The sequence below is a fragment of the Rhea americana genome, unplaced genomic scaffold, assembly GCF_003343005.1.
Source record: "Rhea americana isolate MKP2758 unplaced genomic scaffold, rheAme1 scaffold_54, whole genome shotgun sequence".
NCBI lineage: Eukaryota > Metazoa > Chordata > Aves > Rheiformes > Rheidae > Rhea > Rhea americana.
The window spans coordinates 1649444-1668141 of NW_028186690.1; the positions used below are offsets into that span (position 1 = coordinate 1649444).

The 18698-nt window shown below is 34.9% G+C and overlaps 1 protein-coding gene across 1 annotated transcript in view; it reads right to left on the reverse strand.

Annotated features, from left to right (window-relative positions):
- CNTN1 (contactin 1) overlaps positions 1–18698 on the reverse strand; it is a 172518-nt gene that overhangs the window by 91609 nt on the left and 62211 nt on the right. The window contains exon 2 of the mRNA XM_085318503.1: positions 830–956. Within this exon, the coding sequence (XP_085174629.1) occupies positions 830–884 (55 nt within the window). The 5' untranslated portion in view covers positions 885–956. The remainder of the gene's footprint in view (positions 1–829; positions 957–18698) is intronic.

The window sequence follows — 18698 nt, forward strand, 5'->3', positions numbered from 1 at the left end:
CACATTTCAGTCAGTAGTTTGTGTATGTTCAACTTACTTATCCTGCTTTTTCCATGTGCAGATCTCAATTAATGCATTAGTATATAAGCAAAGTGTTCTTTTTCTTGAGAAGAGCTTTGCGTATGTTGGCAGTCTGGTTCATGATGGCAAATGAAAACTCACATTTGTTTAGAAAATTCCAAAATTCCTTATTGGAAGAGYTGGAATAGGCACTGGCCACTAGATTTTAATCCTGAATTTTAGTTTTCCAAATAGGAAAAAAATATGAATGAAAAAAATCTGAAAGTTTATGGCCCTATATTTATTGTAAATTTTTATCATTTGTAATCTTTAATTAAAGTCAGTATATGCTGCATTGATACACTGTGTTATGAAAACTATCCTGTATTGTGCTGGTAGCAAATGCTGATTTTATTAATTTTAAGTGCTGTCCATATTAGAGCACTGAATTTTGTGTGTAATCTCTCATCTTGTTGGCCTTTTCCAGTCTTCTAATCATGTTGCTCACCTGTGCACTAACAGATGATATGCTTTTTATAATTTTAGATGAATCTATAGATGAATTACAAATTACGTGAATCTAGAGAAAGAATTAATTCTATACACCAAATTGGAGTAGATAAAAATGAATTCAAAGTCAAGATTAGCATTTTTTTTCAGGCTTTTAATTATGGCTTCTTGATGTATGCTTCCTTACAGCTTCATTATTCACATTTAGTAATTCACTGTATCTGTACAAATAAACTCATACAAATAGCAGAAATGGCCTTGAAATGCACAGAACTGGAAAAAAGCTAGTTAAATGAATTAACATGGGAGGTCACCTTACCTGCGAGACAGAAGATGAAACACAATGCAACAAGATGACTGATTAAGATGCACATGGTTATCTTCTATTCAGAGATTATCTCAAAAGGAATTCCACCTTGCAATGCCAGTATCCAGAGGACTAACACCTGATTAGAGAAAAAGAAAAAGAAGTGAATAATTCTGACATAAGGTATCTCATACATTGAACTTGCCATATGATCTCTCTAAACAGAATACTTACAGTTAATATAGGATAGAGTCTTTTGGATAATAAATGCACTATCAGTTTTGCTGGATCAAATTAATGGTCTCTTTTATTCAGCGTGCACATTGTTTAAAGGTCTATAGAGCATTCAGATTATCCATTGATAATAATGAATTTGGCAAAAGTTAATATGGAACATTCTCTTTTAGACCCATCTTCCTAAACCAAAATTGTGGCTTGGGTTGAATCTAGATCCTCTCTGTGAGAACACTTCACAGAAATGTTAGAAAACTATGTGGTTAGTAAATATGAATAGTCCAGATTCTATTCTCCTTCATCTAAGCAGTACATTATAATTAATCACTTCAAGGTTTCTAAGAAGAAAATTACTGAAGCACATGAATCTCCTTCAAAATTCATCTATTTTGTTTAGTTTATCATTCCTTTTAGACTTTTAGCATACAATTCATGATCTTATGGAAAGTCAGTATTAGKTTTTTTTTCATTTCCTTTTAATTCCTTTGAATATAATGATTATTATAATGTCATTTTTAAAATTTTCTTTTTTCCTATGAGAGAAATTCAGCCTGTTTATACCCTCCTACCAAGCTAGAGAAATATGTAGCTTCTTATGAATATTTTAGGAATTTAGATACCATCTTCCACAAATTTTTTTCTACAACATTTTCTGCTTCTTTAAATCAGAATGTTTTGCTAGCTTATTCTTTCTTGCTGGTGGCTGTTATCTATATCTTTAGGGCACTGAGTCATCTTGTTTGCAGTGTGTAATTTTCAGTTTTAATAGATGTATTGCTAAGCTTGTACAAAATTATTCTTTACACYCATCACATCTGGTTCATACCACTTTTCTCTTCTTTTAACTGGCACTAGTTACACTACGACCTTTACAAAAAGCTTGTCAATGATGGAATATTTTTGTATCTCAGCCACATGTTGATGTTATCCATTCTTCTCAGTTTATTGCATCTGTTACTATTTCATTATACAAATATGCTTAGCATATACTTGAATACCGTTCAGTAAGATGCATCCTAGGACATGTTTGTATGCTAATATGGCATTGTCTTTTCTTTGCAGGATGCAATCTTAGTGCCATTCTGTTCCAGCTTCCCATGCCAAGTACTTGTGATAGTGGCTTCTACCTTTTACCTAGACTCTTTCCACCTAAAAAATTTACTATAGCATTCTCTATCCAGAGACCAGATACCAAAATCCAGATGTTTTAGATCTTGTTTTAAAACTTCTCTGTTTCTCACCTCCAGCAGCAAGAAAGAGATAGTTTTGAGTTTCCTAGTACCTGTATACACATCCTTACTCCACAAGTACTCTTGAGATAAATGYTGCTCTAATTAACAGAGAGCCTCTGGTTTGATTTCCTACCGGACAGGACTGCTGCAGTGTATTAGTCCCATATCTCTCTCTAAGGGTACTAGAAACATGCTTCAGCCATCAAGGCCTTACATTTGTTCCCTTTTCCTCATCTTGTAAGGATTTTTTTTTTTCTCTTTTTCTCCCACTAAGGACTGTCTCTGTTTCTCCTTTGAGCTCTCTCTTAGGACTCTCTGACTTGTCTCAGACAGCAGGAGATGTAGGTGGGGGCAGTGACAGTGTTGTCAACTGCTTCTGTTAGCATATACACTAACATTTCTGTTCAGTTCAGGACTGTACTTAAGAAGTGAATCTCCTAGTTACCCCCATTCACAGTTCTCTGGTCCAAAAGGAGACCAGAATCCCCTTGGATGAAACAAAATCAAAAATTGCATCGGAAGAGTGAATCTAATGTGTTCCAACTGCTAATGGGATGTTCAGTTCACAGCACCAGACTACAGCTGGTCTGAAGTACAGCCCCCACAACACTATTACTATGAGATCTCTGGGTCCACAGCATCAAATTTTTGCTAATATAGCCACTGCCTCCTTCATCCACTTTCATCAGGAATTACTGGAAGCTCTCTGAGAGAAATGTTGGTTTGCCATTTTCCCTGTAAAAGAACACTTGCACGTGCAGAGTGCCAAATAATACTAAAAAATCAAGGACCCTCATGTTCATTTGAACATGCCTCAAATAGATCAATTAAATACTAAGGTTTCCTTAGGAGGGAGTTTCATGTGGTCTTTTACTAAGCCTACGCTGTGGAAGAATGGCAAGAGAGTCTTTTTGGCTTAGAAACTACCAGTGTTGATCTTTATCCTTTACCCTTATTTTGTCAGATAAAATCTTTAATGAACAGATAGCAATTTTATTAGCTGCCATCACCCTGACAGTCATGGTTTTTGTATGAAAACAGTATTCAGCAAAACACATACAAGAGCTAAATAGCATTTCCAAGAACTGAGGTTTATTTAGAAATATTCCCTGGGGAAAAAAAAAAGCTCTTATGTTGGCAACAAATGCATATGCATATTGTAGTTGGATTTAGTTATCCAAATGGAATAATTCAATAAACAGCCTTGCTCTCCTGCTTTTGTAGACACTACAGTGTTTTCAAACTCTGGCATCATTTTTATTCATAATGCAGGATATTCACAACTATTTCAGCCATCTAATTTAAATGAACTACTCGATCTATATGACTCCTCAAAAAGACAGTGGTAAGCTACATCAACAAATCACTTTTTATATACTTTTCCTGCAGCCAGGTCACGACTATGAAGCTGATTATGTTGCGACACTGCCTCCTCCAGAACATTTATTCCAAAGTGACATGAGTTAAATTGCATAGTTACTGTGAAATAACGCACGTAATTAAATAGCAATGAAATAGTAATTCTATTGGAACAGTGATAATTACACTGTAACTCATGATGATAATAACTGTGTTCAAATATATTGATAGATAAAATTGTTAAGAATAAACCTGTGTTCTCTCTCTGACATTACAAGCACCACTGTYGACAGAAAATCCTTCTTCCCTCCTTTCTGCAGAATTCAGGTTCAGTTCTGGAATTCTCTTCTTTAGCTCTTTGAAAAATCATTTCTGTTGGCTTAATCACACTGGTTCAAATAACAGTAAATCAAAATTCTGTCTGTAAATCCTATGCTATAAACACTCCATTTTATTCAGATAAACAATATCCATCCTGCCAGGATTAAAATCCTTTCCTTACTTTCATTTAATTCAGCTGAGTAAGTTCTGTGCACATCTATCCTGAGTACATCTATCCTGATTTATCTCAGCTTGGGGAAGAGAATTGAGGCTGCTTCACATCGCTCTGATGAATATCAGCAGAACCGCCTGCAATTAGAGAAAGCAGAACATGGCTTATCTTACCCTCCCTTCCTCTGAAGCAGTATGACTGTACATGATGCTACTACCCAGCTGCTCGAGTAAGAGTTCAAGCTTATTTGAGGCAGCAGCACTCTCACCAGAGGCAGCACTGTAGGCTGCAATGCTCATGCAGCGTATCTACTACCTTCTTTTTTGCTTTACAGCTCTCTACCTTTTTTCCTTGCAGAGTGAGGACATTGTTACCTAAGTAAAAAACATTCCCTAACAAAAGAACAGTCATTAGTACAACTCACTTTACTCCCCTGTAAAATCACAGAATGGTTGTATGCTTAGATACACTCCTTTTAGTCTACACAGTCYAGTTTATCTTCTTTTTCTCACAACAGAGTATATAATTTTAGCAAATGAGTAAGACATTTTTAAAATATGTAATAAATTTAGAAAGTGCTTAACTGTAACTGTGTCAAGTTTAATTACTATCTAATGCTCATTAACCCATTTATTTCCTTTTTGACTGTTTTCTTTCCCCAATGAGCCAGTCACGACTGCAGGGCCTTCATCCTGCTCAATACAAGACAACTGTTCTTGGTGAGCTGTGGGAAGCACAAACATCTCAAAGGAGGAAAGGAAAAACGGGACATTGGCTGCTGAATAGAAAGCATATTCAAATTTTAACACAGGGACCTCCCAAAACTCTTTCTGGAGGCTTGCAGTGTCTCACGATGCATCATTATGGCGAGAGGTGTTCCCACGACAAAACGGACGACCTGTCTCTCTATACTACCAAAATGTAATGATTCTTTAATCTCTCAAAAAAGTGCTTTAGGAATAAGTCTGCATTTTCTTCTGTATTCTTTGTGGCCTTGTTCAGGTTTGTACKGCACACTTTGGCCTTTATTAAGGATAAAAAGATATTTTTGTTTCACAGCTATTAAAATAGCCAGTGTTTTACATCACTTCCCTCATTAATATAAACATGTAGATAACATTACCACTTTGAAAGGATATAAATCAATCATAATCTAGATACAAAACAAAATTAAAAACAGCAAGTAAAGGAAGACAGTGATACAAAGAATCTCTAATAAACTACATAGACTACTGTATTTGAAATCAAGAAGGGGTGGATAGGGACAGCAGAAGAGATCTACTGTGGAAATCGGAGCAACAGTAGGGAATGTTAAAGGAGTGAAGAGGAAGTAAAGATGCAGAACTTAATATTGCAAAGGGATGGACATCATGGGGGACATGTAAGTGAAGTGTGGGAGAATGAAAGCAATAAACCAAGCCAGAAGAGCAGTCCCAAAGTAAGCCAGAGCGAAAAGTAATGGTGACCGAAGTACGGATGCACGAGAAGGAGGGGTTTGCACTATCCACAGCGAGAGACCAAGGGACTAAATGTGATATGGATGGGGAAGATTATTTTATCTGTTGTATTTTGATCAGTCAGACTAGCACAAAGTAAAGAAGGGAAAATCTGGTTATGAAAGCAGAGAATCATGTTGCAGTGGTGTAAGAAGACTAACAATAGATACTTCTAGACTGCAAGACAGTGTATGAAGAAAGGTTGTCAAGCTGCCTGTCAGTGTTTCACCATAACAAGCTTTTCCTTGAATCTCCCTTCATGTGGCTTTCAGCATGGGAGCAGCTTGACAACTACATCTGCCCTTGGCGTCTGTTCCGGGCTCCCTCTTAAGAATCCCCAGTGCAGAACTGATAGAGCGAGGGCAAAGGGAAGTGTTTACAAGTTCTGGTTGCTAAATCTTGCTAAGAGAGGTAAATCAAGATTCTTGTTATGATCCTCATTTCCTGCTATATGATTACAATTATGCATATCGAAGCTTTCGAATTGGTAGAGATTCCATCCAGACTAGACTACAGATAGATACAATAAWCCAGAGGAAATCTCTGGTTCTCCATCCAAAACATGAATATATATAATTGCAATAAATCACCAGTAAATTAACACAGTGGCAAGTTATAATCAAAGCTTTTTAGGAGCCATATATTACTTCAACCTAATCAGTGTTTTGTATTTGCTTTTATTTCAGGCTCTTTTAGTAATTTTAGTAAGCATCTAATTGCTTATTTTCTGGATTTTCTTAGAAGAGCTAGCACTTTTCACTACTATAACTAACTTACTTCTGAAATCTTATCAGCTGTTCAGCATTTAGAATTAGCAATAAAATTTTGGATTTAATGAAAATAATGATGTACATTGTGTATTATTTATTGTATCTCCATTTATCCCCTTCTACAGTTTTGGTCTTAGCRATATAATTTTGTAATCAATCAATAAATTTCTTATTTTAGATTAGATAGTACCATTAGGAAAGGGACTGTACTCAAAAAGACTTACTTCCCCATTAGGAAAGAGTCTGTACTCAAAGGGGACTTACTCAAAAAATCTGGCTTCTCAGTCATCATCCTTTGATTTACTTCTGAAATGGATACTTTAGTGACTCGTGCTTACTTGTATTCTGTATTACCAGAAAAGTCATAATAGTCAAGTTCCTTGCCCGTACATTGATTTATCTTGTTACAGTGGTTTGGAATTTTTGTAAGTAAACTTCCAAGTGTACAGCACTGATGTATCTATGAAAGATTTTAGATGATTGCTAATATTTTTTACAGTACACAAGTGGGTTTAATTCCCTTCACAAAGGTTTGTAGAAACACTTCTCTACTACCTTTAGATCATCTTTGATTTTTTTTTTTTTTTGATTGTAGTCTTTATTTTTGCCACCTTTGTTCAAGTAGAAATGCAAGTTAAAATTTCTGCCCTTCAAAATACAGGTCATTGCCCACATCAGAACTGCCCATTGGCCCAAACACTCATCTCCAGTGATGCTTCTAGTAATTTTCCATTTCATCCTCTTTAGAGAGTAGAGCTACTTCTTCCACATCTCATTAATGAAAGCCAGCTAACAAGCCCATCATCTTAAGCAAGATCTTTGATGGTCCACAGATTCTTGAACAGAACAAGATAGATTCTTGAACAGAATTTATGCTTTCAMGCATAACATACAATGCCATAAACAAACACCCACTAAGATGGAGCAAAAAGCACAAACAGTGTAAATTTGAAAAAGTAAAATCACTCCAAATTCTTTTGTATTTGCTTACAGATGTCAAAACAAAACAAAATAGAAAATGATCAGTTCATTAATTAATTAATTAACATATGTTAAGACARGCTAAATTAAAAATGGATACTACCACTGGTGGATATTTTTATCTATTAAGCATTAACTTGGAAATACAAAGAGCCAATGTCTCAGAGGTGGACTCTAGGGCTATTACAGGATTTGACACAAGTGTCAGTAGGAAACTTTATCTGAAGTTTCGAGTACAACAAGAATAACAACTGTTATTCTTCTGGAAATATTTACATACTTGCTGTTTTTGCTTCCTTTCATACATGACGTCTCAAGTCAATAGGCTTGATAGAACTAATATTCTGGCACATCAAYGACACCAAAACATATCCTGGCTCAGCATTATCCTTGTTCTCTCCTCTCCTCCCCCAACCTCCAAGAATCAACTACAAAGAAAGTAAATTCCTTCTCTAGACATATTTTGGGCCATATCTATTGCCTTTGTCAGAGCAATAGAGCTTATTCTATCTTCTTTCCATGGTAATTTTTAATGCATTACTTTTTCAAGTAAGACAATACTCCTATAGTTAATTACACTGTGAATTTAACTCTCCTGCTTCTTTTATAGTTATACAGCAAAGAATTAATACCTTATCAGTTTCTTCTTCAGTCAGGTGTTCAGTAGGCATTTTTGCTTTTTTGTTAAGCAAGTAAGGAATGTTATGGGACCTTCTTTGCTTGCTTACTGCATCACCCTTTCCATTTTTTAAAAAAATTCTCTCTCCTAGCTTTCTGTTATTTCGTCTTCTCAGATATTTCATGTAACTAATGAGACATCTTATTTTTCTTATTTGCATTCAGAAATTCGTTATGAATCTACACTAACTATTTTCCCTGCTACAGTTTTACAGTGGTCACACATCTATCTTTGCAGGTAATCAATGACTCTGTAATAAAGGGTCTTTTAGTGTTGATATTATAAACATTTATTTTTCTTTTAGGTAGGTTAAGTATCTCCTAATTTGTGGTAAGACCAACAGCTCAGCCTTACTATTAATTTTTCATACAGATCAGTTATTTTTGTTGAGCCACTGAGCTGCAAAAAGTTTTGTTTTGAAATATCTTCAGATAATGAAGTGTTGCTTAGAGGTATTTAAACATTATCTTTAATCATTGTGTCAGTAGCAAAGACTCAGGCAGCCAGTTGTCCAAGCCCTTGTCACATGTTTTGCTCTRTCAGCAACTGGCTGTTCTTTCTTCTTGGGTAATAAAAAAAAAGGATCACAGCCATTGCTCACATTTCTCTGAAAGCATGCTCAAGGGCTATGCTGCTTAAAGACTGCCTGGTAAAAAATTTCAGCAAACAAAAATCAATAAACTTCCTGTCAAACACAGAATATCATACAGAGCTCCTGCACTGTATGATGCACGGTTCCTATACTTTCAAGCTGCTTTCATTTGCMTCTCTCTCTTTTCAGCATTCAAAGTCTATTTAGTGTAACTTTGAATCCTAAATAAGAAAACATATTCAAGGTTCTAAAACCAGCACGAAGTTTTTACTCAGAATGATAATTACCTTTCATATAATATAGAGGATTTTTTTTATTACTTTAACCTTTCAAGTGATAACAAGGTTATCTTCTCCAGTGAATTCGAGTGAGTAATTTTTGTTATCATTTGGTTTTCTTCTGTTGAAGTTTAAAAAAGAAAAGAACTCTTATGCTGATTGCTTTGACTACTCAGAACATCTTAAAAATCTTAAAAATTAAATCTTAAATACACTAGATCCAATTCTAAGAAAGCTTTTATCTGATGTTTCAAAAAATGAAAAAGATTATATGAAAACTTTTACACCACTGTTGGTTTTTTTTCTATCTGATTTTAATATTTTATTGAATTTAGTATTATCTTCTTTTTCATCACTAAAATAAAGATAAGGGAATGAATCACATATGTTCAGTAAGCTCATAACAGATGTATTTATAGTTATAAAAGGTTAACTATTTATTCATATAATCTGTAACTCAAGACACCCTATAACATACTTTCTCCTGTACAGTTAAAGACAAGCTCAGTGGGGGATTTCATCTTCAAACTGCGTGTTTCCTAGCAACTCTCGTTAAATTAGAGTGGCTTTTTTTACATCAATCACTCGCAACTGTTGAGAATGCTTAAAAACATCTCTTTCATCCTGTGAACAAACAATTTGAATTAGATTAGCAAGCAGCTGCGAACAGGTGAAAAAGGAAGATCAGGTCAACGTTACTAGAATTTGCTAATAAATTCTGCAATAATATGATATTTGTGCCTTTTGGTTTAAGATCATACATTTCAGAATTGTTATGCAGATCTCACCATTCAGAGATCCACAGTGAGATCATTTTTTTACAGCTTTGAGCTGCCCCACACTTCAAATACTCTTAATCTCAATATGAGGGAACTAAAGACCTGGTATGTTTTAAAGTCTGCTTTTCAAGGATATTTAATTATGAGACAGACTTTGTTGTATTCTGAACATATTAAAAGATAAATGATTGCTATCTTAGGTTTCACTATCTGTAGCAAGAATATTTTTTCTATTGTCTTCAGAATCACACAGTTTTTGGAAGACTTAGAGTCTGTCATCTGCTAATTATGATTTGATACTTTTCATACATATATCTGAACTGCAGTATAATCTCAGAGGCACACAGAACAGACAGAAATATCTCTTAATGCTTAGTCAACTAAGGGAAATGCATTGATGTGCACCACTGGAACAGCCTTTGGATGACTTCCAAAGTTAAAATCGCTATACCTGAGAGACATCAGAAATCAGACTTTTCCATGCTAATCGGAAAAAATACTAATTTCATGATTACACTTACATAAAATCTTTTTCAAAAGCTCTTTGAAAACTAAAATAAAAATCCTACTCAGAAAAAACTCTCAAACTTTCTACATACTTTTATAGATAACTGATCAGATAATTACCTCGACGGCTGTTTGCCCATATGTCAGTTTTTAGAACCACATGTTACAGAACACCACAAATGAAAGTTAGGTTGTCTTACTGACAATATAATATAATTGGAGCAAGTATCCATTTGCTCCAATTACCATTTGAAACACAGAATTACTCCATTTCCCCCCTTAAAATAATTAAATCTGGAGTAATTGTAGGAAAACTTAAAACTGTCCTCTTTTCAATAGATTTTGCTATAGAGGCAGCAGAAGAAATCACCAGTTGCTGGAGATGTCGTCAGGTATCCATCAAATAAACAGCGCATGTCTTGGAAAGATACTGTGACAGTCAAATGAGATAATCATGACAATACCATATACAGAACGATGAGTATGTCTCCATACATTTTATGTGCACAAACACACAAATACATATAGATGATAAAAATATATTAGCTATCAAAATCACGAGTTCAAAAAAATAGCAAGTGCAAGAGGCAATAGCAATTGCCTCTACCTCCTCAATTTGATTCCTTGAGAGTATTAATTTTATTACAATACATACGTACAATTACAACACAATTTAATTACAACAGCACATGCTATGTCTATTCTCCATCTCAAAGTGTGGACATTTGCACCTAGTCTATTCCGAGTACTCAACATACAATGGGCACAACAGCCTGAAGACAAATACAGGGAAAGTCCTCCCCAGTCAAGGTACGGAAGAGCTGCAGCATATCTGCTGCACAAAATGGAGCTGCAAAGAGCTAAAAAAAAAAAAAAATCTCTGTAGAAGGTGTGTGAATTAAACTTTTTTAGAAATATAACCGGGCCAATTTTTGGTGGTTTTTGCCAGACCAACAAGGGTGTATGTTTCCTATCCAAAGTTACATTCCATTCAGAAGAACTCCATTCCGTTCAGAAGAAGAGATTTCTCATAGTTCACATTAGTATTTTAGCTTGGGTGAAGATTGAGCATTTGAAGCAAATCTCCCCATCTTCTCCACTGAAGCATTTTTTGGTATACATTCTTACATGGTCTCCAAGTGCAAAAATTATCTTTGTTTTACATTAAGCTGAATGGGAAGATGCATCTGGAAGTGCACCTAACTGCTAATGGGTATTCAGACCAAAGGACCAGACTAGAGTTCATCTAAAGTAAACCTCCTAATATGAGCAAAATATAGACTTCAGATCCTCAGCATCCAAAGTTTTGCTCTATTAGTCTGCTCCCACTGAGTAACAAAATTTGCTAATGAAAATATACCTTCTGTGAATCCGATTCAAGAGTTCTGAACAACCTAGAATCATGAAAAATTGCGTTAGAAAGAATCTTGGAAAGTCATCTAGTTCTTACGACTTACTTAATCTTGCTAGCTTAAAYCTCTCTTCAATGAGTGAGGGAAACTTTATTTATCTCATTATAATACCTAACTTGAGTTAAGTTAAGTTAGGTTAAGAGTGAAGCAAATATTTGCTTCTGGCAAAATAACACTGAAAATGTCATCCTGAAATGGTAAACTTGGTAGAATTCCAGGCAATCAAAAGCAGGTTCTTACAAAGGGAAGCACAKGAGAATTTTAATTACAAATATGTCACCACCTCTATAAATACTACCAGTCATTTATTTTTGAGATGCTGAAAAGTATTACTGATGAGACTATATTACTGTCTGTGACAGCAGTGTGGAAAGCATTAGCCCTACTTGTTGACTTCATACAAACACTGTCACACTTTAAAAATCTCCAAAATCCTTGTTTCCATTTCTAAAATACTTCATGAATTCTCCACAGTCTAAGCTTTGCACTACAAATGTTAGGTGAATTTTATCAAGGTAAAGCTTTTCAAATTTTTGATTTTCCACAGAAAGTGAGCATCACTAGTCTCTAATATTCAAATGTGTGTCAGAAACTCCCCCAGGGTTATGGCACTGATCCAAAACTAATGAGACCAGAAAACATATAGGATCTGCCTTTTCCCTCTTTTCACTCTTCTGCCCAGAATGGATATTCGCAACATAGCTACAGTGCTGTCAGCTTTTTCTGGAAGCATTTGGAAGATAACTTTTGCTCCTCCTGAAAGAGCTGAATAGCGCCCTGAGAAGAAGCAAGTCCAACTTTTTCCCAAAACCAGAATAATTGCTAATTAGACGTGGGTCCTTTAGTCCAGCAAGTGAGAAGGTGCCGCTTGCAGCTCATAGTCTCCTGACCAGATCTGTCCGCCTGAAAGCCCACATTTGCTTCCAGGTCCCGCTAAGCATCTCAGCTCTCCTTGCAAGAAGGAGCCTCCTTCTTCCCCCAGGGCAACCACTGCCAGACCAGTAAGCAGAAGGTGAAAATAAATCAATCTGCTGCTTTTTTAGTTTTTTTTTTTTCTTTTTTTAACAGAAAAGAGAGAAAAGGAGAGTGTCCACAAGATACTGAGTCCCTTCTATTCCTTCATTCCTTTGTGTGAACATGGTACAGGACGCTTTTCTGAAAAGCTCTCCTTCACCATCAGAGTAGGGGTTGGATCACATATTGGAACAACCAGTGCTAGCAACTGGGGAGACCAGGGCATTCAGGGGATAGTTGCTGGGCAGCCCAAGTGTCCACCAGAGGGATCCACATTATACATGTGGATATGTATGTACATATATTTTCTCCTAACAGGTTTTCATCCTGATCAGCCAGAGAGGGGAACAGGATGAGACCGTCGGTGCTGTTYGTGTTTGCAGGAGTGCCGTTTTCTGTCTGTATCGATCTACGCAGCCAGGCATGTACACATGTTGTATGTGTGTGTGCATGTATGGGGGCCTCTATGCCCCCACGGAGTACATGCTCAGCCTCACTGCTGGCTGGACCTGGGCACGTGGGGCAGCGGCAGTCTTGTCTCTAGCAGGTTACCGGATTTGGCAACCCATAACAGAAGCATCTAAAAGTTTGGTGAGATGAATCTCACCACAAATTTCCATAATGATATGCGAGATTAGCATCATGAGAGTCCATTCAGATCTGAAAATGCGCTTGTGAGGTTCTTATCTTTGTAATATAGGTACTTGTATAAAATATGTACTTGTATAAAAAGTAGTGCAAAAATATAAATATTATGTTATAAAAAGTAGGAATAATCAGTTTAATGACTAAATCCAAAGAATCATGCAATATCACATTGGAGCAACAAATACACCTATAAATAAAACCAAAAGAGACAAGTACTTGATTTTACAGACACAAACCACTTTGCTTTGCTTTTTATTCTTAAACATCAAGGAGAAAAAAAAGTTAAATTAAAAAACCAAACAGATACATGAGAGCCAAAGGCCTCAGCTGCTGAAGTGTCTGCAAATATTTAAGTCTAAGATGAACACATACAGTGAAATCTCAGGAGGCACTTATCAGTTTTCAGGCTTCAAGCCTAGAAAACTGCATTTTAGAGATCTTGATCCAAGTTTCATATTGGTATGACAAAAAATATATTTTGATGTGCAGATAAATATAGATTAGGCAAGTCAGCCACAAAAAAATACGTTTTTTTCTTCAAATATCAGAGTTGCATCGTTAAGAAATTTCTTTCCAATATACAAATTTCAAATAGTTAAGGATATTTTTGGTGATTAGTGCTCTGTTGAATATGTGTATTCTTTCACAGATGCTTTTTTTAGTATAGTAACATGCCAGGAAATCAAAAAAATCTTGTCATTTATCAGATATTGATTGCAAAGTAACTCTGTAACATCTTTCAAAATTCCAGTTTCTTCTAAGCAACAAAACAGAGTAACTATTGACTCCAATAAATAACTACCAAGAGTATTTGCATATTTATTCTGTATTTACTGTATTTCTGATGAARACTTAGAAGAATCCAAATGAAGGAATACATGTTTTCTGACACAGGTCTTTTCTGTTTAGGAGCTCCTTACAAAATATGAATAATGAAAATAATAATTCACCATATCTGGAAGAGATAATCCTTTCACAACATGCCTGCCATTTTTGTGAGATTTACTGTCTCATTGCATCTTTAATTTGAAAGTGTATGAGATAATCTGCATGGTATGTTGCGGTTAATGTGTTTATTAAACCTGTTTTTCAACATTACAGGGAATTCTAGCATCATGATGCTCATGGCCTTTGCTTACTAAAACTCTGTGAAAAATGAAGTGAAATTTTAGCATCTACCTCTATTATGTTTATACTTTGTTCATACTATGGCCAGTCATCGATGCTTCTAAACATCTGATGATCAACTTGTGGGTAAGAAAATATAATCTCTTTTTTAAAAAAATTTCAATTATTTTAGATTTATTTGGGGGTTAGATATGGTAGACAAATTTCAACAAATGAAGGTGGTCATTTAAATTTCCAAAGCTAATCAGCTGTACTGTTAAATACTCACACAAGAGCAATCATTCTCATTTTTCTTTTCTTGGCCCTACTACTGAAGGATAGCATATTCAAAATGTAAGAAAAGGGAATACCACACCATCACCTGCAGACATTCAGTAAGCCAAGTACATGTTCTGATATGCTAAGTGATATGGTAGTGCATCTACAGATGAACAGTATACACGTATTAACATTTTAAAAAAATCAATTACAGATAATTTAATTTACAAACTTTTATGGATACTCTCTTCCGTGCTTACCTTTGTCTTTCCCTCCTCACCTCACACCCAAAGTGTTCAAGTTTTCTGAAATGCCTCAAATATTCAATTGAGCTAATTTAAGTGGCAAGACACGAAAAGTACCTTTCACATTAAATTTATCTTGGAAAAATAGAAAAAATAACCTCCCTGATGTATAGATGAAATTATAAGATAGTAACAGACAAAACGCTACTCACAGCAACCAATATCAGAAAATGGAGTAACATCATTGTCTTCATTTGCATCCCTGTGCTTTTATATTGACAAGGATAAAAGTAGAAAGTAGCCTACCAAGCCTTATTGGTTCATATAAAAAGGCAATGTAAAAGGGACTAACATTTATGATTATCAAAAATAGCTGTGTAATACATTCTAATACATTCTGTGGCTTGCTAATGGATTTGTCAAATGAATCATTATTTCAACATAAACTTGGTCATTCTATTTCTCAATTACAATAAATCATTTCTAAAATATATAGCATTTGTATCATAATATTAATTACGTTCTGAAAATTTTTGAGAATTTTGGAAGTCTCCTTTATTTAATGAGAAAATTTTCTAATTCACACGACAGCCAGTAAAAACAATATGAAAAAAAATTTCTAGACATGAGCTATACATACAGTTCTTTGCCTGCAGAATATCTGAAATATACAATTAAACTCACTAGGCCTTTTGCAACACAGGCTTATGTATCAGCTTGTTCTTCTCATTAACATAGTCACAGAGTCCAGGTCACAGAGGCAATTTTTAATAGTTTCTGTGCTGATGGAGTAACTGAAAATTTCTCTTCTAAGATATTAAAATTGGACAAGTCACGACCTTCAATATCGCTTGTTATTTGATTGAGAGATGGCATCTTACATTACCATTTAAGATTCAGTGGTTTATTTTAACAGTACAACCTGTTTTTGTTTTTGTTTTTTTTTTTTTAATAGTAATCAGAGAAATGGAGTGGCAATATTTCATGGAATGGCAAAATTTCATTATTTGCGAGCTATCACAAGGACCTAATGCTCAAACTTACGCACATCATTATTTGGACTCCTAAGCAGCAAAAAGATGTTAGAGAGAGATAGCACACACTCCTTTATCAGTTAGTATAGCAAATACTGATACSAACAGTTCTGGGTCTCCATTCTGTTTTGAAATAAATATGACTCATCATACGTCTCACAAATTTGATTTAATCATTTAACTAGAGTAAAATATAGAAAATATAATAACAATCTACAGCTCTTAACACTAAATTAACGAAGAGTAAAGCATATTTCCAAATCAAAGCTATGCAAACAAGTTAGTATCAAAATTAGACTTAAAATATCAAATCAGTTAAGTCTTCACATTGGTATCTATCAAGTAATCAACCTTTTTAAAATCTAAGAGTTATCTGGAAGTGATTATCTGCTAAGTTATGAAACAAACTGATGAATTTGACTAAAATCAACTGAATCTATACCTCGAAGATGGTCCTACAAGGTTATTTAGTTTTTAAACCACAARCCTGTAGATAGTGATTTTGCAGATTTCAATTCATTTTTCATTTTATGGGGTACATAACACCTTGCTCTTCCTAACTCCCAACAGACACATGATAGATCTTAAAAGAACCCACAAGTTGAAGCCTGACAGCTCTTACTAACACCTTACAGAAGATATTGTAAACGTTTCCTTCAGCTCAAGAACATACTTCGATGAGTATCTTTGTGTAACTACTTTAGGGCCATTTTTGCCTAGGAATCTTGCTTTCTGATGTCTTCCTTTTCTGAACATTCTTGATCACTAACAGGCAAGCACACAACTACACTCCAAAATCAAAGCACCTAATTCTTGGATATTTCGCATATAATAAAATCAAAGAAAGAGAAATAAAAAGGAAATTACATTTAACAAGACATTTTTGACCTGTTCAGCTGGATGATATTTGTTATTTGGAAGTAAATGTAAAACTGCTGCTCTTATACTGGCAGAGGACAGAAGTCTGGCAAAATAATAAACTAACAGCAAAAACAAGGCACTCACAGTGCTCTGCAATACTTAGAAAAATAAGGCATTCAGTGCAGTAGGGAATAAATTACTGAGGTCATAAAACAAAAAGGGCCTGCATTCTCGAAAGCAAAAACTATGAAAAGGATCTAGGGAAGAGAGTGGACAAACAATTTAACTCGGATCTCCAGGACAATGCTGTGGCTAAAGGAACTGTGTGACCCTTAGCTATAACATGATTAAGAAGTATAATTATGATGTGAATTTTCTCCGTATATGGAATTGCATGACTCAGATTGGAACACTGCAAATAAGTATGATGCTGGACCATATTTATTAAAAGAGACTGAAAAAAAGTGTGGAGAGATGTAAAAAAGAAAACACTAAAGGAGTGCAGAAAAAGCCCTATGGCAAGCACTTTTGTTGTCCCCTTATTCAACTTGTTATGCAAACCAAAATGAAGACTGAGGAATAACCTTATTACAGGATTTATTTTTCCCATGGGAAAAAAAAGATTGGATACAAAAGGATCCTTTAATCTATTGGAGAAAAGCATAACCAGAATAAAAAGCTGGAAATTGATGCCAGAATGATTCAGACTGCATGTATGATGAATTTTTTAGCAAAGAACACACTTTCTCACAAGGTACATTTTAGCTAAGCATAAAATACTAGACTTAGCACTGAGATAACTGGTTGAAATTTTCTGAACTAAGAAGCTCTGAGCTCTCACAGCCTTTAAGAACTGGAGCTATAGTCCAAAGGTAGATAATGATGTTCTGGCACAGTGTTTCCCTGCAGTGGGAACCTTCATTTGCAGACTGGCAAGTCTTGCTACCTTTCCAAAAGACAGAACCTTTAGTTCTTTTCAAAAGGTTTGTTCATTTAAATGCTTGCCTCCTGAGCTTACCTATTATACTTAGGTTTTGCAGTCCTTAATTTTATGGCATCTCCTTTTAGTGCTTAGTGGCTATCAGGAAAGGCCATTATTAGACCACAGATTAAGTTGCTAGGCTACAGCGAGGTTCAAGGTAGACCATTTTTAGCAAGCAACAATTTTAATAGCTCCTAAAAGGCAACAAGCAAAACATTTCCAATCTATTATGGGTTTGAATGCCACAAACAATGCAAACAAAGTTCTGACCAAGAAATCAAAAATACAGAAAGAACTGATTGTAAAAACACTTTTTAATGTATCTGTATCAGTAACAAAAGGTCTTGAGAAAATATTATGTTATTATCTCAAAAGTAAGTTCAATCTAATGAACTAATTGGATGAAAAGATCTTTAGAAGCAGCAGCCACTCAACATTCCCTCATCAGTAAGTTTAAAAGTAGTTCTGAGCTAGGTATCACTGTTTCCATCTTGATACTTCCAACTTTAAAGATTAGTTCAAAACATTAAAGATAGGATTTTAGTTCCATTATAAAAATAATTAAGGTATCTATATATACAAATACATTCTGTATTCCCACAGATGCTCTCTCTTTTATTATCAAAATCCCTTGCAGAATAGAAACACTAGAATGACAAACATAGAACACACAGTGCGCTAATATCTCTATTATAAGATATAAGATAATAATAAGAGTTAATTATATATTATTTCTCTATATATATATATATATTGTATATATAAGAYGCACGTCCGTGCTCTTGGTAGTAAGCTAATTGATGATAAGGATTCTGTTCTGAAATGTGTTAAGTTCAGTGAGAATGGGGCAAAAACTTAGAGAAAATGAATAATCTTGTAGAGAGATTTTGGGGTAGCCA